The sequence below is a fragment of the Blennius ocellaris genome, assembly GCF_963422515.1.
Source record: "Blennius ocellaris genome assembly, chromosome: 9".
In the NCBI taxonomy this organism is placed as follows: Eukaryota; Metazoa; Chordata; class Actinopteri; order Blenniiformes; family Blenniidae; genus Blennius; species Blennius ocellaris.
The window spans coordinates 3,826,059-3,847,617 of record NC_137658.1 but is presented as its reverse complement, the minus strand read 5'-3'; the positions used below and the strand labels follow the sequence as shown (position 1 = coordinate 3,847,617).

The 21,559-nt window shown below is 48.7% G+C and overlaps 2 protein-coding genes across 3 annotated transcripts in view; one reads left to right on the top strand and one right to left on the bottom strand.

Moving 5' to 3' along the window:
- Positions 1–14,831, top strand: part of abca1b (ATP-binding cassette, sub-family A (ABC1), member 1B) — a 30,052-nt gene extending 15,221 nt beyond the window's left edge. Inside the window, exons 13-49 of the mRNA XM_080502288.1 lie at positions 168–373; positions 478–654; positions 1,167–1,389; positions 1,956–2,177; positions 2,277–2,481; positions 3,405–3,521; positions 3,614–3,788; positions 3,908–4,039; positions 4,127–4,404; positions 4,497–4,717; positions 4,919–5,006; positions 5,084–5,334; positions 5,419–5,470; positions 5,600–5,725; positions 6,085–6,233; positions 6,320–6,444; positions 6,577–6,675; positions 6,769–6,958; positions 7,277–7,371; positions 7,527–7,559; positions 7,650–7,755; positions 8,189–8,263; positions 8,381–8,550; positions 9,046–9,223; positions 9,313–9,428; positions 10,157–10,301; positions 10,394–10,517; positions 10,615–10,744; positions 10,902–11,028; positions 11,601–11,663; positions 11,738–11,844; positions 12,002–12,143; positions 12,252–12,386; positions 12,801–12,904; positions 13,559–13,651; positions 13,752–13,995; positions 14,119–14,831. Of these exons, the coding sequence (XP_080358414.1) occupies positions 168–373; positions 478–654; positions 1,167–1,389; positions 1,956–2,177; positions 2,277–2,481; positions 3,405–3,521; positions 3,614–3,788; positions 3,908–4,039; positions 4,127–4,404; positions 4,497–4,717; positions 4,919–5,006; positions 5,084–5,334; positions 5,419–5,470; positions 5,600–5,725; positions 6,085–6,233; positions 6,320–6,444; positions 6,577–6,675; positions 6,769–6,958; positions 7,277–7,371; positions 7,527–7,559; positions 7,650–7,755; positions 8,189–8,263; positions 8,381–8,550; positions 9,046–9,223; positions 9,313–9,428; positions 10,157–10,301; positions 10,394–10,517; positions 10,615–10,744; positions 10,902–11,028; positions 11,601–11,663; positions 11,738–11,844; positions 12,002–12,143; positions 12,252–12,386; positions 12,801–12,904; positions 13,559–13,651; positions 13,752–13,995; positions 14,119–14,271 (5,376 nt within the window). The 3' untranslated portion in view covers positions 14,272–14,831. The remainder of the gene's footprint in view (positions 1–167; positions 374–477; positions 655–1,166; positions 1,390–1,955; positions 2,178–2,276; positions 2,482–3,404; positions 3,522–3,613; positions 3,789–3,907; positions 4,040–4,126; positions 4,405–4,496; positions 4,718–4,918; positions 5,007–5,083; positions 5,335–5,418; positions 5,471–5,599; positions 5,726–6,084; positions 6,234–6,319; positions 6,445–6,576; positions 6,676–6,768; positions 6,959–7,276; positions 7,372–7,526; positions 7,560–7,649; positions 7,756–8,188; positions 8,264–8,380; positions 8,551–9,045; positions 9,224–9,312; positions 9,429–10,156; positions 10,302–10,393; positions 10,518–10,614; positions 10,745–10,901; positions 11,029–11,600; positions 11,664–11,737; positions 11,845–12,001; positions 12,144–12,251; positions 12,387–12,800; positions 12,905–13,558; positions 13,652–13,751; positions 13,996–14,118) is intronic.
- A 326-nt stretch (positions 14,832–15,157) lies between these two features.
- Positions 15,158–18,765, bottom strand: stard15 (StAR-related lipid transfer (START) domain containing 15). Of its 2 annotated transcripts, none has more exons than XM_080502282.1 (6): positions 18,553–18,765; positions 16,226–16,373; positions 16,038–16,141; positions 15,792–15,909; positions 15,659–15,711; positions 15,158–15,612 (listed from the first exon to the last, which is right to left on the bottom strand). In XM_080502282.1, exons 1-6 carry the CDS (start codon positions 18,697–18,699, stop codon positions 15,424–15,426), a joined length of 759 nt encoding a protein of 252 aa, XP_080358408.1. In that variant the 5' UTR covers positions 18,700–18,765; the 3' UTR covers positions 15,158–15,423. The 2 variants fall into 2 exon arrangements, with proteins under 2 accessions (XP_080358408.1, XP_080358407.1); XM_080502281.1 differs by having other exon boundaries at positions 15,158–15,584.
- Between the last annotated feature and the right edge of the window lie 2,794 nt (positions 18,766–21,559).

Genomic DNA, 21,559 nt, shown 5'->3' with positions numbered 1-21,559 from the left:
GCTGATTACTTTCAAAGCTCCTCATGGTCTGGCTCCCAGTGATATTACTGACCTGCTGATCCAATACAAGTACAAGGTCTTGTAAATATCAGGGAGTGGTCATGTACTGTAGTGTTGTAAGGCGAGCACTAATGAGTTTCTTATGTGTGTGTGTGTGTGTACATTAGTGCGTGAATCTGGACAAGCTGAAGCCGGTGTTGACGGAGGAGCACATGGTGAACGAGTCCATGGTGCTGCTGGAGGAGAGAAAGTTCTGGGCCGGCATCGTGTTCCCCGACGTGCCGCCAAACGCCACCGAGCTGCCGCCCAAACTCAACTACAAGATCCGCATGGACATCGACAACGTGGAGCGGACCAACAAGATCAAAGACGCGTGAGAATACACACACACACACACGTATACATGGACACTCAAAAAAACAACAACAATTTCACAGTTTTCAGTTCATCTGTCTCATAACACCCCCCCTCCCTCAGGTACTGGGATCCAGGCCCTCGCGCTGACCCCTTTGAGGACATGCGTTACATCTGGGGCGGCTTTTCGTACCTCCAGGACGTCATTGAGCAGGCGATCGTCAGAGCGGTGACCGGAACCAAGGAGAAGACGGGAGTTTACATCCAGCAGATGCCATACCCCTGCTACGTGGACGATATGTGAGTCTGACGCTGTCCTCACTTCCTGTCCTTTGGTCCGACGACCTTTGTTCCCCCTGTCACCTGACCTGAACGTCCTACCCAGTGTTGCCTCAGTTGCCTTGAAAAAAGTAATCCAAATACTGATTACTCCCGACCGTCTCAATGGAAAAATTACAACCAATTTTGTCCGCCCCCAAAAAGGGGCGGGGCTTCCTGCGAATTACCTTTTTACTGAGGAAAATTACAAAAATAGTGTAACATCTCTGCAGTTGTGTTCTTGTTGCAGTGTTAACGTTTAATGATGACATTTTGTTGGTTCAGATTTCAATTACTTGTTAATGGGAAAAAAACGGTCACATAAGAGCATCACTGTTCTTGCCCTATTTTATGTTGCGTTGTGACGCCATCTTTTCCCTCTGTCCTTTACTCTGACCTTATTTCCTCCTCTGTTCTCCAGTCTGACCCCTGATTCTCCTCCTTCTGACCCTGTTTTATCATTGGAGCCGACACATTCTGTATTTCTGTCTCAGATTCCTGCGGGTGATGAGTCGCTCCATGCCGCTCTTCATGACTCTGGCTTGGATGTATTCGGTGGCCATCATCCTGAAGAGTGTGGTGTATGAAAAGGAGGCCCGTCTGAAGGAGACCATGAGGATCATGGGGCTGGACAATGGCATCTTGTGGTTCAGCTGGTTCATCAGCAGCCTGATTCCTCTGTTGATCAGCGCCGGGCTGCTGGTACTTCTACTCAAGGTGACGACCTTCAGTGCTGCTAAGACCACATCACACTCAATCCTGCAGGAGACGCTTCCAATCCGGATTATCATCATGGGCTTTTTTTTCAAGGCCTCCTATTCAGTGTTTTTCTCTTTTAAACTTTGCAGATATTTCCCTTTGTAGTATTTTCCAGCTCAGAATGATGGTCCTGGTTCTGTAGAATCTCTTGTTTAGTCTTCGATGGTCATGATTTTACAGAGTCTTGAAGAGTCACTGACTGCTTGATTGTCATGTTTTCATAAAGTGCCCAATAATCATTAAGAATCTGTGAAAGTACACTGTGATGGTCCTGTTCTTTGGATCCTTCTGGCCTTTGATGATCCTGATCTTGCAGAAATTAAATGATGGTCCTGTCATTATACCCTCTCTGATGATACTGGTATTATAGTGTCTGTAATGGTCTTTTGTAGAGTCTCTGACACTGTCACTGGCTTGTCCTTGTACTGCCTCTGATGATCCAGATCTTCTAAATTCTTTGAGTTTATCTTTGATGGTCCTGGTGTTTTAGAGTCTCTGATGGTCCTGGTCTTGTCTTTGAACAGAAAGGGAACCTTTTGCCGTACAGTGACCCGGGCGTGGTGTTCCTGTTCCTGAGCTCTTTCGCTGTGGTGACCATCATGCAGTGCTTCCTCCTCAGCACAGCCTTCGCCCGGGCCAACCTGGCGGCCGCCTGCGGGGGCATCATCTACTTCACTCTCTACCTGCCTTACGTGCTCTGTGTGGCCTGGCAGGACTATATCGGGTTTGGGGCCAAAGTGTTTGCGGTAAGCATTGATGAGTTTTTTTTTAATTTATTTTATTTTTAAATAGTCAAACTGTGCTATGATTGGATGGCGCCACTCAGGTTTCCCCTTCCTCCACAGAGCCTCCTGTCCCCGGTGGCATTCGGATTCGGCTGCGAATACTTTGCGCTCTTTGAGGAGCAGGGAGTCGGGATCCAGTGGAAGAACCTGGTGTCAAGTCCTCTCGAGGAAGATGACTTCAGCCTCCGAACCGCCATCCTCATGATGTACTTTGACTCTTTCGTGTACGGCGTCCTCACCTGGTACCTAGAGGCTGTTTTCCCAGGTGAGAGCTGAGCATCTCTTGTGTTCAATCATCCATTCCTCCTCGTTCGGTCTATATCAGACTGGATACCATTCTTCTCTCTATGTTCCACACTTCTTAATCCAGCTCGAGGTCTCAGAGTGCTGGCATCCCAGCTGGCAGCGAGTTAAGGACAAACATACAAAGAAAACAAAGGCACGAAAACAGAACTTCTCCATCCCCCACCACACAAAGGAGAGCGAAAAACTCAAACAACTATATCAAGTCCAAACATAACCCAAGTCTTTGCTGCCAGTCATTGAATGGCCTCATCTGTAGAAAAAAGAGGCTGTGAAACAGGGTCGGGCTGATCGGCAGGAGAGGGGAGGCATTGAACAGTGTGGTATTTCAATGAATTGCCGTCAAAGTGTTAAAGTCTTTCCGTCAAGCCCACACAGTGTCCCAGAGTACACAGCTCAAGATGGCAAATGAAGGAAGTGTCCCACAGTGGGACAGATAAGAGAAGCATAAATGGTTCAGAGGATAAATAACAGAAAATTAAAGCTTAAACTTTTGTTCACACCGAAGAGGGACTAACTGCCTCATATGTAAATATGATCTGATAAAATGTCAAAATCTGATTTGTTCTCTGCATTCTGTCCCAGATCAAATCGAACTATCGATCGTCAAACCTGTCCCCCGGTTTACGACCCGATTCCCAGATAGATGCGCCCCCGAATTCACACACCAGTCTTATATCCTCTGTGAACAGAAATATTCCGTCACTCAGTCAGTGAGATGATTTCACGACATCGTTTTTTTTCAGTGACACTGGGTAAAGAAGGACTGAATCTGAACTAAACTAGACTAAAAACGCTGGGAACATCTCGGAGCAGCCACTGGCAGCAGAGTTATCACTCTGCAGTAGAAGACTGAACGCAGATGTTTTCTATTTGCATCCCCAGGTCAGTACGGGATCCCTCGGCCCTGGTACTTCCTCTTCACCAAGTCGTACTGGTTTGGAGATGGAAAAGATGGAACATCCAGCAAACTCCCTCTAAACCGCAAAGGAAACCCTGGAGGTGAGAGTGCTGCGTCTAACCACAGGGCGGCAACACAGAAATGCCGTAAGGTGAATTTGAATCCAGACTGATGAGTGTCTCTTGGATTGCAGCTGTGTGCATTGAAGAAGAACCGGCCCATCTGGAGCCTGGAGTCTACATTCACAACCTCGTCAAGGTTTACCGACACGGTAAGAAGCTGGCGGTCGATGGCTTGACGCTCGGCTTCTATGAGGGACAAATCACCTCCTTCCTGGGACATAACGGCGCTGGGAAAACCACCACCATGTAAGTCCTAGACTGTGATCCATTTCTTGGTCCTTTGTCATTGTGCAGGCTGATCTGGGATCCTGGTTCTCGTGTAGACTTTGATCAAGATCCTATTCGGTCCCGTCTCTGTTCTGCAGGTCCATCCTGACTGGCCTCTTCCCGCCCACCTCTGGCACCGCCTACATCCTGGGGAAAGACATTCGGACAGAGCTGAGCGCCATCCGTCAGAGTCTGGGAGTCTGTCCGCAGCACAATGTCCTCTTCAGCATGTGAGTATTCCAACGCACTGTCTCAGGTTACGGCTGCTCCACCAGCTTGAATTGTGATGATGTTTTTCGGGATGGTGCCCCCTTCAGGCTGACGGTGGAGGAGCACATCTGGTTCTACGGACGGCTGAAAGGCCTGTCGGAGGAGCAGGTGAAAGGTGAGATTGAGCAGATCCTGCAGGACACAGGGTTGCCCCACAAGCGTTCGGCCAGGACCAGCACTTTGTCCGGGGGTATGCAGAGGAAGCTATCTGTGGCTCTGGCCTTCGTCGGAGGGTCAAAAGTCGTGATCCTGGATGAGCCCACAGCTGGTGTTGACCCGTACGCCCGGCGTGGGATCTGGGATTTGCTGTTGAATTACCGACAGGGTAGGACTGACTCATCGGTTGGCCTTATGTGACAGATCTGTGGTGTCTTATTTCTGCGATGATAGACTTTTGATGTCTTGGTATCTCTTCAGGTCGGACCATTCTCCTGTCCACACACCACATGGACGAGGCGGACATCCTGGGTGACCGCATAGCCATCATCTCCCATGGAAAGCTGTGCTGCGTTGGCTCATCGCTGTACCTAAAGAACCAACTTGGGACAGGCTACTACCTGACACTGGTCAAGAAAGAACCGGAACCATCTCTCAGCTCCTGCAGGAACTCCTCCAGCACCGTGTCCTTCACCAAGAAGGTCTGAGACACTCTAGTCTTCTGCTGATACTGACAGACCTCTGACTGACTTTGATAGACTCTGGGTTTCTGAACAACCTTGTTGGACTCTCACAGACTCTGAATGGCTCTGACAACCTCTTGCTGCAGTATTCTTTCAGGTACTCTGTGCAGCGCCGGTAGCAGTTGCCCCAGTTGACACAGTATTCTGGGTGTGTTTCAGGAGGAGGAGGAGGAAGGGGAGCGTGGCTCGGTCAGCAGCAGTGATGCAGGACTTGGCAGCGAACATGAAAGTGAGGCCACCACCATCGGTGAGCTCGCTGTTCTCGCGGCGCGTTTGATTCGTACACCTTCGGGTGGCTCTGACCCATCTGTCTCCGCCCTTCAGAAAATGGCCCAGCCGCCTCCATCTGCACTGTTCCTTTCGTCCCACCGGACGTGTCCCTCGTGTCAGGCCTGATCCTGCGCCATGTCCCCGCGGCCCGTCTGGTGGAAGATCAGGGACACGAGCTGACCTACGTGTTGCCTTACAGCGCTGCTAAGGATGGTGCCTTTGTGGAGCTCTTCAAAGACCTGGACCTTAAATTGCCCGACATCGGCATCTCCAGCTACGGCGTGTCTGACACCACGCTGGAGGAGGTGGGACACCAGTGAAGACTATTTAAAACAAAACATAATATTGTGATCAATGATCGAAACTTAATTCTTTTTCTGTTTGCACAGATTTTCCTTAAAGTGGCCGAAGATCATGGAGTTGACACTGAAGTACCCTCAGGTGAGTTTGGACCTTATAAATAGGAGTCTGAAACTAGCGTGTCACTCTGAGCGTGTGTATATCTATGTGTACGCATGCACGTGCATATTATGACCTACCTGCATACCTGTGTCCCTGCGTGCTTTTCAGATGGCACTCTGCCAGTCAGGAGGAGGAGGAGGACCCATGCATTCGGTGGACGAGACCAACAGAGCTGCCTGAGACCTTTAACAGAGGACGACAACAACGACTGGAATGACTCTGAAGGAGACCCTGGTACGCAACAACACACAATGCAAACTAATACACGGAACAGCAATGCACACTACACCCAATACGACACAAAAAAAACAATGATATACAATAACTCTCAATGACACATGGGTCAGATGGTTGCTACTGTATCTATACAGACTTCTTAGTGATTGCGGTTGTCTATTAGAGTCTAATGGTGTCGCCATATTGGATAAGGGAGCTTCTTCTCCAGACAAATTAGATCTGCATGCAATTAAAATGTGTATATAGACCATTGTTTATGAATAGTGGGACCAGTTTTTCCAGCAACCTTTAATTCTCCAGTTGTGCACAAACGTGTCGTCTTATTTGTGTGTCATTATGATGTCTCTTCCAATCAGAGGCCAGAGATACAGATTGTCTGAACGGTATGGAAGGTAAAGGATCCTCTCAGGTGACCGGCTGGAGTTTGAGGCAGCAGCAATTTGTGGCTCTCATATGGAAACGATTCCTGTATGCGCGCCGATCCAGGAAAGGCTTCTTCGCTCAGGTACGCCCCCTTATGACTGACGTCTGTCACCGTCGTGTCTGACATCTTGCATTTTGCCTGGAAAACATTCATGGTGTCTGTTTCAGATCGTTCTGCCCGCCGTCTTCGTCTGCATAGCACTGATATTCAGTCTCATCGTGCCTCCCTTTGGAAAGTACCCCAGTCTGGAGCTGCAGCCTTGGATGTACGAGGACCAGGTCACCTTCATCAGGTATGTAACTCCCTGTCCTGGTCACGGCCTCGTCCTAGTTATGGTGCAGCCTGTCGTCAGTTAAGCCTTGGTTTGGACCCGATCCTAGTTGCTGTTTTAGTCCTGGTCCTTACTCTGTGTTCCTGCTCACAGTAACGACGAACCAGCCGACCACACCATGCAACAGCTGATGGCCGCTCTACTGGACCCTCCGGGCTTTGGTACACGCTGCATGGATGGACACCCGATCCCGTAAGTAGCACCAACCTTTCTACAGGTCTCAGAAAGCAGTCCTCGGTCTGGGTCTGATCTGAGTCTTTTTGACTCCCCCACCCTCTCGGTCAGTGAGGCTCCGTGTACAATGGGCGACGAGGACTGGAGCACCCCAGAGGTTCCGGAGAGTGTCCACGAGCTCTTCAACTCCGGGAACTGGACCATGGAGGATCCATCGCCCGCCTGTTTCTGCAGCTGTGACAGCAAGAAGAAGATGCTGCCGGAGTGTCCTGCAGGCGCTGGAGGCCTGCCGCCCCCCGAGGTGAGGGCGCAACCCGGGATGAGGGGGACACACTGTCCACTGTGTCACACCTCGATTGCTCTTCTGCTACTTATGGGAGCGTGTTCAACAACTGACTGACGCATGACCGCCCCAAGTGGTGGGAAGTGGCATTGCGGTCCTGTGGTCCTCATGGCCCAAAGGAGCAGGACTGACAGTTTTTCATGGGTTTTTTTCTCTCTGGTTATGGTCAGTGATTGTTCCATGCTTTAGCGCCCCGAAACGAGCAGCTGATGTAAAGACGTGAAGTTGTTTAGGCGGTTTGATTCGTTAAAAATAAAACGTGTTTGTGTTATTTAGATGAAGCTCAGCTCCACCGACACCCTGCAGAACCTGACCGGAAGGAACATTTCTGACTACCTGGTGAAAACCTACGCTCAGATCATCGGCAAGAGGTGAGACACACACCTGTCTGTCTGTCTGTCTGTCTGTCTGTCTGTCTGTCTGTCTGTCTGTCTGTCTGTCTGTCTGTCTGTCTGTCGGTCTGTCTGTCGGTCGGTCTGTCTGAAACACACTTATGTGATCTAGTTTGCATTTCATGTTTCCTCAGCCTGAAGAACAAAGTCTGGGTGAATGAATTCAGGTTCGTGTTTGCTTTTCATTTCAAACTCTTGAGCCTTGCGTCTGTGGTCCTTTCAAATAATCACATCTTCCCTATTGTGCCTGTCTGCAGGTACGGAGGCTTCTCATTGGGCGCCAGGAGCACGCAGGTCCTCCCACCGGCCAATGAGGTTGATGACGCCATCGAGAGAGTCCGGAAGATTTTTGAGTTGCAGAAAGTGAGTCAGAGGAAGTAAAAGTTAGAAGTAAAGTCGCTTGAAATGGTCAGAAAACTCTTCAAACTCTTGGGGTCTTTGAAACGGCTTGTTGTCCGTCAGAGTCTTATTAATCGATATGTCGATAACCAACACGTCATTACCTGACTCTTTGTCAACCAACAACTCTTTAACAACAACAATTCCCTGTACTTCCTATATTTATTATAGTTCTCTGTACTCCCTGTACTTTTCATTTTCCCTGTACTTCCTGCACGTCCCTGTTCAGTCACAGATTGACGTCACTTCACAGGAAGTAGATGAGCCAAAATACCACAATACAACAGACATCTGTGTTAAATTACTATGGTAGCACAAGAAGCGACTGTGCAGAACACTCCCTATGATGCATTTTGACAGAGAAGGTTCCCTGTCAGATGTTAAATGTGTTCCGCAGGGGGCTGCCGCCGACCGATTCCTCGACTCTCTATCAGGTTTCATAAACGGGCTGGACACCAAGAACAACGTGAAGGTGAGTAAACAACAACAACAACAACAGCAACACACACAGGCTTGCCTGCTCTCTTTTAAGCGGTGAGAATGAAGTGAGGACACGCCCCCCCTGTGCTCTGATTGGTCCCTGAAACAGATCTGGTTTAACAACAAAGGCTGGCACAGCATCGGCGCCTTCATCAACGTGATGAGTAACGGCATCCTGAGAGCCAACCTGCCGCCAGGCAGCGACCCCAGCAAGTACGGTATCAGCTCCTTCAACCACCCCCTCAACCTGACCAAGGAGCAGCTGTCCCAGGTGGCGCTGTGAGTACCACACACGTACTACACACATACTACACACGTACTACACACCTGCACATCACACAAACTACACGTATGTGCACATAACGCTATATTAACCTGCACTTTACACACTTATACATGTGTGCTGACCTTTAAAAGCACCTGTATAAACACCTGCAATTGTACGCACACGCACACACTTGCATACACAACTCTTACACACACGATTATACAGCAATAACCACACTTGTACAAACCTTTATATACCTACAATGCACCTGTATACGCACACATCTGTCCCGACGCCTGTACACACAAATACAACATGCCTTTGTGTAAATCTACACACACCTGTACTACAGGCCTGTGCACACACATTTGTATACAAAGCTGCTGCACACCCGCGCAAACACACCTGTCCTACACAACCTCACTCTGCTACACACAGATCTAGACACACGCCGAAATGTTCATCGCCCCCTCCTCCTCTTCCCCCCCCCACCCCGTCGTCCGCAGGGTGACGACCTCCGTGGACGTGCTGGTGTCCATCTGCGTCATCTTCGCCATGTCCTTCGTCCCCGCCAGCTTCGTGGTCTTCCTCATCCAGGAGCGCGTGAGCAAGGCCAAACACATGCAGTTCATCAGCGGCGTCCACCCGCTGCTCTACTGGATCGCCAACTTCATCTGGGACATGGTGAGACGCGAAGCCGGCGGCCACTCTCCTCCGCCTTGTCCCGCCGCCGCGCACGACGTGTGTCGTTGACAGCTCTGTGGTCTCCGCAGTGTAACTACGTCGTCCCGGCAACGCTGGTCGTCCTCATCTTCGTCTGTTTCCAACAAAATGCCTACGTGTCGTCCAACAACCTGCCGGCTCTCGCTCTGCTGCTGCTTCTCTACGGGTCAGATACTGCAACACTCTACCATGCTGTACTGCATTTGATTACACTCTACAAGTCTGTACTGGGTTCTACTATCTGTACTGTGTTCTACTACTCTGTACTACACTCTTACCACTCTGTGTTACACTTTACCACTCTGTTGTAGTACTACAGTTTATACGACTGTGTAGAGCACGTTAATACTCTGTGCTACACTTTACTACTCTGGACTAAACTTTACGACCCATAACTACATTTTACTACTCTGGAATACTCTTAACTACTCTAGTACTACAGTTTACTACTCTGGAATACTCTTAACTACTCTAGTACTACAGTTTACTACTCTGGAATACTCTTAACTACTCTAGTACTACAGTTTACTACTCTGGAATACTCTTAACTTGGGTAAAACTGCTTTGAGAAGGCTGTGTGGTATTTGGCACAAAGAAAACGTAACTACGTAATATACTCTACTGCACTCTATTACTCTGTAGTACACAGTACTGCTCCGTACTTTACTGTAGCAATCTGTGCTAGACTTTATTATACTATACTACACCGTTATGCTCTGTATTACACGGTACATTACCATACCGTACCACTACACTGTGCCAAACTGTAGTACACCTACTGTAGTACAGTCCACTGCACAGCACATTTATACTCAGTACTACTCAGTACTACTCTGTACTGCAGTATGTGACATGAGGCTTGTACCCTCTGACTGAGCTCCTCTGTGCCTCCAGCTGGTCGATCACGCCCCTCATGTACCCAGCCTCCTTCTTCTTCACCATCCCGAGCACGGCCTACGTCGTCCTCACCAGCGTCAACATCCTCATCGGCATCAACGGCAGCATCTCCACCTTCGTGATGGAGCTGTTTGGAAACAACGTGAGCCCCTCCTCTTGCTCCCGCCCCCGTTTCTCGTAAAAAAAAACCCACGGACTTTCTAAACCGCTCCGCCCATGTCTTGGTTTCCCAAGGAGATCGGCGGGATTAACGACATCCTGAAGAACGTGCTGCTCATATTCCCGCACTTCTGCCTCGGACGAGGGCTGATTGACATGGTGAAGAACCAGGCGATGGCCGACGCCCTCGAGAGATTCGGTAACGCCCATAAAACCCTCATTTGAACACGATGATGATGATGACGGCGACGACGATGATGGTGATGATGATGATGATGATGATGATGATGTTCCAGGTGAGAACCGGCTCCGCTCGCCTCTCGAGTGGGACATGGTGGGTAAGAACCTGTTCGCCATGGCGGTGGAGGGCGTGGTCTTCTTCATCATCACCGTCCTCATCCAGTACCGATTCTTCATCAAAACCAGGTGAGCACTCAAACAACCAATCACAGCTCAGCTGCTGGTCCACAGCCAAATTACTGCTCACTGGGCCTCACGGGTAAACTTGTGTGTGTGTGGGTGTGTGTGTGTGTGTGTGTGTGTGTGTGTGTGTGTGTGTGTGTGTGTGTGTGTGTGTGTGCAGGTCGACCAGTAAACTCACCAAACTGGGCCCGCTGGGCGAGGAAGACGAGGACGTCGCCCGAGAGAGACAACGCATCGTCCACGGCCTCGGACATGGAGACATCCTGGAGCTCCGGCAGCTCACCAAGGCAACGCCAAACACTGACACACACAAAGCAGTAACATCGCCATGACAACGTAACGCGACACACGTGTCACAGCCATAGAGCTCATTGTTGTTGTTGTTGTTGTTGTTTTTAGGGGGAATGTGCTATATAATCTGGATTTTGAATGAATATGCATTATAATCTGGATTTTAGGGGGAATATGCTCTATAATCTAGATTGTGATGAATGTGCTCTATAATCTGGATTTTAGGGGGAATATGCTCTATATTCTGGATTATAGAGGGGATGTGCTCCATAATCTGGATTTTAGGAGGGATATGCTCTATAATCTGGATTTTAGGGGGGATATGCTCTATAATCTGGATTTTAGGGGGAATATGCTCTATAATCTGGATTTTAGGGGGAATATGGTCTAGATTCTAGATTCAGGCAGACGATGCTCTATAATCTGTACATTAGTAGGAAGATGCTCTATAAACTGGATGTTACCTGATGTTACATCACTTATTGGGAGGAAGATGCTCAGGAGAATCTTTTCTCCTCAGAGGGAAACAGAGACTATAATCGTTCCCCATGTGTTTGACGTCGTGCAGGTGTTCAAGAGAAAGCAGAAGCCTGCGGTGGATCGCCTCTGTGTGGGGATTCCTCCTGGAGAGGTGAGAGTCGTGACGCCTCACTCCTTCATCCCACAGAGCAAACTCAAACCCAGTGTGTGTGTGTGTGTGTTCAGTGTTTCGGCCTGCTCGGTGTGAACGGAGCCGGTAAGACCACCACCTTCAAGATGCTGACCGGAGACACCTTGGTCACCAGCGGGGAAGCGTTCCTGGCCGGGAAGAGGTGAGGTCAAAGGTCAGGCTGAGGTCAGGATGGGGCCCTCAGACCTTGGCGGGATTCTGTTTCTGTGATGGAGTTTTTTTTTCTTTTCAATATTTCCTTACTCGTTTTGGATTGGCGTGTGGTTTCGAAGTATCTGAACATGTGTGTGTGTGTGCAGCATCCTGAGGGAGATCGACCAGGTGCATCAGAACATGGGATACTGTCCTCAGTTCGACGCCGTCAACGAACTGCTGACGGGACGGGAGCATCTGGAGCTGTACGCCATCCTCAGAGGAGTCCCCGAGAAAGAAGTCTGCGACGTCAGTGTCACGCAAACGACGACGCGGCTGCAAAACAATGACGACACACGTGCTCAAAAAAAAAAAAAAAAAAAAATCTATTTGATGGCGTTGCTTTTCTTGGTGCAGGTCGCGGAGTGGGGCATCAGGAAACTCAGTCTGCTGAAATACGCCGATAAAGCAGTGGGGAGCTACAGCGGGGGGAACATGAGGAAGCTGTCCACGGCCATGGCGTTGATCGGAGCGCCGCCTGTCGTCTTCCTGGTAAACCACACCTTCTTCTGTCCCGTCAACACACCTGGATTAAGATTTCCTTTTGTGGTTTAGCCTCCGTCTTCCGCTCGCTCGTCCCAGAAAGCAGGATTTGAGAGAAAGTTTGTTACAGCTGTGAGTTACGCAACAGGCGCAGCAGCCAATCAGAGAGCAGCGGAGCTGTTATGAAGCGGGATTTGTTCGGTGGGTGGATGAGGTGCGTTGTGTAACCCGGGGGGTGGGGGGCGGGGGGGATTAAAACGAGCTGTTAACTGAGACCAGAAGCGAGAGAGAGGCAGAAGAACCACAGAAGAAGAAGAGGAGGCGCGGGGACAATGCCGCTCCTCCCGCTGCTCCTCACCTTCACCGTCTGCTTCCTGCTCCACCTGTGGGCCAACCTCAACCTGGCTGTGCTCCTCGTTACAGGACGAGCCCACCACTGGCATGGACCCCAAGGCCCGCCGCGCCCTCTGGAACTGCATCCACAGCGTCATCAAGGAGGGACGCTCCGTCGTCCTCACCTCACACAGGTGAGACACACCGGTGGCGCTTCCTCGTAGCCCCTCCTATCTCCTTTCAGGTCCACTTTTCCTCAACCCCTGTGGATGACGTCACGCACAGGGTTGAGGAAAGGTGTTAGGCGATGTGTTTTGACAATTGGACCGTACTTCCACTTGGCGGTTGAAGGTCAGTGACGTGTGCTATTTTTCCGAAACTGGACGACAAAGCATTTCTAACACCTTCCCCCTGTTGCTCAAGCAACTGATATTTATACCACAAGGTTTGAATGGAAATCGAAGATAAAAGAGGCTGCATGCATTTTTTTTTTTTTTTTTTTAAACCTCACATAGCTGAAACTCATTTCGTAGTCCTCACCTCACACAGGTGAGACTCACTGCTTCGGGCCTTTTGCTCACACGGGTGAGATACGCTTTGTCGTTCTACGCCTCACTCAGGTGGGACTCCCTCCACAGTGTTCACCTCACACAGATGAGACACGCTTGTCTTTTTCACCTCACACAGGTGAGATACTTGTCCCATTAGTCCTCACCCGACACAGGTGAGACCCCCCCCCGCTGTTACGGTTTCAAATCCTGGACTCCGCCCGTCTTTGTATCTCGGTGTGTCTTGGTAAAATACAACTCCCTCCTAATTCTGTGTGTGTGTGTGTGTGTGTGTCACAGTATGGAGGAGTGTGAGGCTCTGTGTACCAGGATGGCCATCATGGTGAACGGCAGGTTCAGGTGTCTCGGCAGCGTCCAGCATCTGAAGAACAGGTGAGCAAACGTACACTAAAGACACTGAAGACACCTCGGCTGGATATGTCCCTCACTGTGTGTGTGTGTGTGTGTGTGCGTGTGTGTGTGTGTCCGTCAGGTTCGGCGACGGCTACACCATCATCCTGCGGGTGGCGGGCCCCGACCCGGACCTGCTGTCCGTCATGAAGTTCATCGAGAGCGAGTTGAGCGGCAGCACGCTGAAGGAGAAGCACCGCAACATGCTGCAGTACCAGCTGCCGTCCTCCCTCACCTCGCTCGCCCACATCTTCTCCATCCTCGCCAAGAACAAGGACACGCTGAGGATCGAAGACTACTCCGTCAGCCAGACCACCCTGGACCAGGTGCGTGCGCCGATAGTGATAGCACAGGCCCCCCCCCCGACGGTGCAAGGACTTCTGGGTAACGTGGCGGTGAGGGAGCCGACGGGTAACGCCGACTGCGTTTTTATTTTTTTCACCTTTCAGGTGTTCGTGAACTTCGCCAAGGACCAGAGCGACGACTATCACTCGAAGGACAACTCGGTGCGGCGGAAAGACGTCGCCATCGACTTGTCGCCGCTGAACGCCGCCCACGGCGCCGCCAGAGAAGGGGGCGGGCCGAGCGAGAGCGTCATGTGAAGACGCCGGACTCAACCCACGCCACTGTGACGCCGTGCACTGTGGGCGGGGCCACCTGCTGCCTTATGCCAGTCAATGCAAAGGTCTTCCTATTGGGGGGAGCAGAACAACCACCGCCAAAAAAAAAAAAAAAAAAGACTTGAACTTCTGACCTCTCGTCTTCCTGATTGATGCGTCTGTTTGTAGAATGATGAAGAATTATTCTTAAAAAAAAAAAAAAAGTCCTGATTCCTTTTTACTGTCCCACTTTTATTTATACATGTAGCTGGAACAGGAAGCTGTAATTTGTCGTTTTATTTTATTGTTTTTTTTTTTTGACATGGCTCTTGCTGTAGTGTTTCACAGCCAATCAGAACGTTCGATTCAAAGAGGACATAGTTTTTATAGTGTTTTATAAAGAAAGAAAATAAGTAAATATGCGAGTTGTGAAAGTGTGGAGAGAAAAAGAAAAGAAAAAAAAAATCCTCAGCTGCTTGATCGGCGGGTTTGTGTTTGCACTGTAATCAGGTTCGATTCCCTCTGGTCGTTTTCACTGAGGAACAATAAAGCAGGAAACCAGAGCCTCATCCGACTCTTACTTACACACAAACAAACAAACAATTGTGAAGAATTCGCCGTTCAGGACCAGAGCCTGGTGGACGAAACTCTTTTTTTTTTTTTTATTGTTTGACGGATAAACATGAGTCAACTCAAAGCACCGTGAGGATTGTGACAAAGAACAGCCGCCTGATAAAAAGCCATTCAGGCGGACTCTCCCACCTGGAAGCTCCGCCCCCTCACACGTGTCACCAGATCAAACCTGCACCTCGGAAGCGAGTCGTCGGTTTCCCCCCCCCCCCCCCCCCCCGAGAGATTTAAAACGAAACTTAAAATTTCAGCCTGAAATACGGAAGATTTGTGCTTTTTTTTTTTTTTATTGTACATCGTCACGCTGTATCGTCTTAAACAACAAAAACATCTAATGAGAAGAAGAAGAAAAAATTTGATTATTACAGAAGTTGAGGGAGGATGTGATCGGCGCTGCTGAGGTCCTTCAGATTGAGTCCCGTACGTTCGTCAAGCCAACCAACAAACACAAAGTGTGTGTGTGTGTGTGTTCAGTTGTCCTCCTCGTCGCTGTGCTGCGTCTTCTCCTCCTTCACGGCGCTCTCGTCAATGTTCTCCAGCGAGTCGGCGCGCTGCAGCGCCAGCTCCGACGCGCTGATGCACGGCAGCGTGTTCTGCTCGGGGAACATCCACGGCTTCAGGCCCGGCTCGTGTTTCCGCTTCCACTCCGGGTACTTGAGGGACGACTTGTAGATCTTCCTCATGGCCTGAGGGGACGGAGACGGAACAGAAGGCCTGTGAGGCGGAGGTGGACTCGTCTGTATTTTTATTTTATTTTTACCTTTGGAGCCACAAACTGAGAAACTGTGTTCACCACCCATTTTGGTAAGGCACCTGCAGACACAGACATTAAAAAAAAAAAAAAGGTCAGAGGTCACGCAGGTCGCGCGGCACGGCGGAGGTCGGCGCCTCACCTCGAGGGTCCATCTGGGTCAGGTAGTAGAGGGTGGAGCTGGACGCGCCGTTGGCCTGGACCAGGTACCCGGTCAGCAGAGACACGGCTCGGACGAAGTCCTTCCTGGGGGGGTGTTGCTATGGAGACACAGGGGGGAGGGGGGGGAACGTGAGCGGCTCGCCTCGGGAAGAGAGGAGTCCCCGGCCGCACGTCGGGCCCGCTTGAACCTCCGGCGCGGCCCGTTTCCGTAGCAACCGACACTGACCGGGTGCTTGACGGAGTAGTTGATGATCAGGAAGTCGTTGCCGAGCGGGAGCCAAGACCTCATGGTCACGAAATCTCTGTTCTTCAGAGGACCGGGACACTTCCCTACAACACACACACACACACACAGGTAGTAGGGTTACAGCAGTGTGAGTATTGTAATGTGTGTGTGTGTGTGTGTGTGCTCACAGGAGTAGTATCCCACGTCTGCGTTGACGGTGAGTCGGCCAATGTCGTACGTGTCGATCATGTTGGAGTCCCACTTTTTGCGGTATCTGGTGTCGTGGAGGACGTCGTACAGCGTCTCCGCCTTCACGTCTTTACACACGATTCTCACCTAATGCACACACACACACACACACACACGCACACGGATGACAATAATGCTTTGCAGACTTTTAAGTTCAGTTGCAACCATAACAGTAACCACAGCCTCCATCTATATCTCCATGGTAACATGAGTTTCAATCAGGATATAAGTGAACACACACACACACACACACAGTTGTAGTTCCAGGTCTGTCCACCAGATGTCAGCAGTGACGTTACTCAGGCAAACAGCTGCTGGATGAGAGTCATGACTCCTGATCAGGTGCTTTACTGGCTCAGGAGAGTTTCTCTTTCATGTTTTCATCCGTTTTCGGAGTTCGGAAATACAAACCAGCTCGTGTCCCTGCAGGACAACCCCCCCCCCCCCACCCCCGAGTGGAAATATAACCAGGTCTTTGTCCTCTGGCGTCCGTTCAGTCCTCATACTGTAGGACGTCGCTTCTTTTTTTTTTTTTTCCACTGCTTGTCATCTTACAGGAGCTCGGCCGAGTCACAGTCATCAGACACCGCGAGGGTCAGCGCTGGAAAACGCTCCGTGTAACTCAATCAGCAGCACGCCGCCACCTCCTGAATCATTCATGAAGGCTCCCGCTCCGTCTTTGTCCAGCCGTCACTCAGCCGGCGGCGGCTCATAAAGGGCCTTGAAGCACCGCAAACTTTTTGGGGTTCCAGCATCGGGCGAGATCATCGGTTCGCAACCTTTCCTTGAGGGAACCAAATGTTTACCGTTGTGATGGTGTAGTGGTTTTCTGATGTGAATGAAAAATGCTGACTCGTCTATTCTTAAAACACAGGGCTTTGTGCCCCGCCCCCCCAAATTGGAAATAGTTGCGTTATAGGTTAGAAATGATGATAAAGTATAGGGTAGTTTGATGAGGATGTTGACGACTCAGTATAACGTCGTCACTGCAGAGGCAAGTCAAGCTGTTGATGACAAACAATCCACTGTCAGAATCCTGAATTCAGTCCAGGAAATCGAAAACACGTTCGGTCAGTGTGTTCTGGGTTCGGGTCGCCGTGAATCAGTGTGAAACGTGAAGACCGACAACGGCGTCCAGCTGGAGATCAGTTTCCTGAAGGTTCAGTGGCGTCACTACCTCTCCGTCTCGCCCGCGACACTCGGAACCATAAAGCTTGTGGACCTCCAAGCGTCTCTTGGCAACGGCTTTGAATTATTACCGCGTTATTCCCGAACACACCGTTAGAATCGGTAAACGCATCCGTCCTCCTGGTGGCGCTAGTCTGAGGTTCAGGGGTCAGAGGTCGGCTCCACCACAGCAGTCGGGAGCGTGACAAAGGCCGTGGAGATTGGCTCCAACGTGACACCTGAAGCGACGGGATCACTTCCCCGACCTTCGACCTCTGACCTGCCGCCGAGGCAGTATACCTCCGAAACACGCAAGAGGTCAAGAGGTGACCGACCCCCATGTCCCTCGACAGGACAAAACTACGTGTCAACAGACGTCCTGCCGCACCAATCAAACGCCCCCCCCTTTTCAGCTCGGAGGAGTCAGACTCTTCAGATTCGAGGTTTCAGTTGATCTGCCGGTTTCTTGAGCCAGACCAATTAGGATCTGGTTCCAGGTCAAACGTCTCGTCTTTCCTTCGCTTCATGGCTGCCAAAGACAATTTTTTATTATTTTTTTTTTTAAGTGAAATTAGCAGCAGATACATGAGAGTAGAAGGAGTCGACGGTCCCAAGCAGTTCAAACCGGTTTCACACCTGAATTGTTCACACTTTAGTTTATTCTTTGTTTCCACTGTATCATCCAGAGACATCAAATATTGGATTGACACGTTCGCCGTGGCTCGTCGCCAAACCTGCTCAAATATTGACCCGAGAACAGGCTGAGCAGGTTCAGGAAGACCCGGGTCAATATTTGTACTCCTGAATCGAGTCTGTGGATCGCTGGAGACAGATAAAGAACTGGCAAAGTCCAGAAAGTTCCAGAGAGATCCTCCAAGAAGAACCACAACAACAACAACACACAAAGTTCTCACAATGAATTGGTCAAAATCTGTCGATGGTTTAAATTTCTAGTTTTGGTTTCCGATAGTTTGGCCTGATGAGAACTTTTGGACTGAATTTAAACTTGGTTTGAACTTGAATCAACATGCTTCTACTAGTGTTCTATCTCTCTGATCTGGATCAGGATCTGGATCAGTCCCGGTCCCGGTCTCCGTACCTTGAGCTTCTGCACGCCGACGTTCTCCTCGTCGCGGCACCACACCGTCACGCCGCCCTTGTTGTAGCGGCTCGTCCATCCCTCGGCGCTCAGACACTGCTCCTTGAACGAAACGAAGTCCGAGTCGTCCGGGATTTGCACCGGCATCCTTTCGCTCCCCGGGATCAGGCCTTCACATCCGGACTGGACAGAGGGAGGACTTGGACAGGTGAGTCGTCCGGGCCGGAGGCGGTGTCTCAGGTGTGCGCAGGTCCGGCGGAGCCCCGCAGCTTTTATCAGGTCCGGGAGGAGGGAGAGAGAGAGAGAGAGAGAGAGAGAGAGAGAGAGAGAGAGAGAGAGAGAGAGAGAGGGAGAGAGCGAGAGAGAGAGCTCTCACTTCACCCTGCTCTCAGGAACCAGACACAGGTGTGCGCGCACCTTTCTGCCGCGCCTCCGGACTACATTACCCATGAGCGCTTGCGCGGGTTGGACCATATAAATGCGACGCTTAAATTAAATATTTTTAAAAAACAACAGAAAAAATAGAATCAAAATCTGGAAAGACTGGGAAAGGTTCATTTTCCCACAACGACTGTCTTTTGTTTAATTAATTTTTTATTTCGTGTTTTTTTTTTTTTGTAATATATTCCACTCAGATTGCTAATTTTTCTAATTGCTTCATTTGTAAAGTACCATTGTGTTATTCATTTTACTCTATTAAAAAAAGAAAAGAAAATGAGGATCACATCTAATGTCAATATTTAAAGATGAAAGTTTTGTATTTGTTATTAAGTCACTCCAAATAAAGAAAATTCCCCCAAAAAAGAAAAAAAAATTCATGGAAGCACCACTACGATTTCTTTTTTAATGAACCTTTATTTTACCAGAAAAATCTTGATGAGACTAAAAACCTCTCTTTCAAGAGTGCCGTGGCCAAGACAGGCAGCACGTAAGGCAGTACGTTAAGGTTCCAGACAAAACAGGCACATAAAACATATAAAACATTTAAGAAAAATGTCAATACTTAAAAAAAAAAAAACATGCAAATTTGCTAAAAAGAAAAAAGAAAAAAAAAGAATAAAATCCACAAATTTATATTAAGTCCATAATTAAAAACACATGTGTCTGTCTCCAAGTTGCTAAGCAACATTTTAAAAGAATCCGCTGAAACAAGGTTATGGAGCTTCAGGGTTTTTTTTGTAGTTCGTTCCAAACAGATGGAGCCGCAAACCTTAAACACATTTATTTTTTCTTCTTCCCCAGTTCAGTCCTGACTTTAATACATGAAACTACTGTAAAGGAAATAAGAAAGAGTCAGAAATTAACACAAATAAGCCCCAAATCTACCACAAACCAAATTAAAAAGATTGATTAAAAAAATAAAAATGATATTGAAGCTGGTTTGGTTCACTGGGGTGCATGATGGGAGTTTATTTCTTGACATGTATGAACATGAAAGATTCAGTCACCCAGCAGGTTTGTTTTACTTTTGTTTTTTTTGTGTTTCCAAAAAGCTGTGACTCGTTCAGTTGGACAGGTTCTCTGTCACCAAAGATGTTCTCTGTGAACAAATGAGTGCACTCATCTGTTCACAGAGAACATCTTTGGCGACAGACTGGCGCTGCCTTCAGGTGCAACTGTACATTTGATATGGCTCCGGTTGACGTTACCGTCTGCTGAACAAATAAGAAAAACTAATCAGAATATGAGGTAAATCTTTGTGTTATTTTAGTATCTTTATCATCAAGAATGTTTATATCAAAATCCGTGTTTGAATCAATGTTTGTTGTGTTTTTGTCGTCTGATTCAAGAATAAATTAACATCTGCAGAATATCAAAAAGAAAACGTGTTCATAAAGTATCTCCTCCTGTTTTTTTTTCCTTATTTCTTAATTCCCTTTTCACCGTGTTGCCTGATGTATTTCTCAAAGTTACATCTGGAGTGAATTTACCTGTTGTCTTGTGATTTACCACAGCGCTTAAACGCACACGGAACTCACACCTGCTGCTCAGGTGGAGCTGTGGGTGGAGCCACGATTGTGACGTCAGACCGATCAGGTTTCAGCAGCTTCTATTTTCCATCCTGTAACTGTGTGAGATCTGAGTGACTCAATACTGCAGGCCGCGTTTATTCTATACACTTGATATTCACAATTTTATATTATCACGTGTTTATATGTCCATATCTTTATGTACTGATGTGTTTATATTGTTGGCGATAAATGATTATTTAGGATTATTATGGAGGGTTTGTACTTCATATAAGGGAATTTTTTTTTGGCATTTTTTTTGTTTTGTTTAACTTGATGATTATTGCTCACAGATAACAAAAATCGCAGATCCAGCATCTCAGAAATTTGGAATACTCTGAGAAAGCCCAATGTTGTCGACTCACAGTGTCACAGGAGTTCCCGAAATCTTTTATAGGTCTCTCCGTGTGGTTCTGGGGAAGACTGCTGACTCAGCGGTTGTCCAGCAGACCATTATTGACACCCTCCATGAGATCAAGCCACAAAACTTCATTGCAAAAGAAATTGGTGGTTCACAGAGGGCTGCTTACAAGCACATGAATGGAAAGTCAAGTGGGAGGACAAAGTGCGGTCGAAGAAGAAGCAGAAGGGCTGACCGCAAGCCTGCGAAGAAGAGATTCACAGAGAGCAGACTCATGCACCTGGAGCTAATGCTTCATGTCTGTCATCCAAGCATTCTGAATATTGTGTGATTAGAACAAAGAACAAAGAGAAGGGGGATGTTTCCAGTGCAGGATGTAAAGCCTGAACGATTGGGAAATGAGAAAAAGGCTGATTGGCAGTGAGATCTAATCGATGGAATCCTTAAGAGGAAGTGTTTCCAGAGCTGGTGAGACCCAGTTCATCTCTGCGAACTCAAATTCTTTAACCGTGTCAATCAGAGATTAGATTTTTTTTTTTTTAAAGTTCCTCAAACCAGCAAACGACAGTTAAAATCTACTCTTAAAATCTGTGGCGCATGTGAATGGTGACCACTCTACACCCTTTGAGAAAAAAAA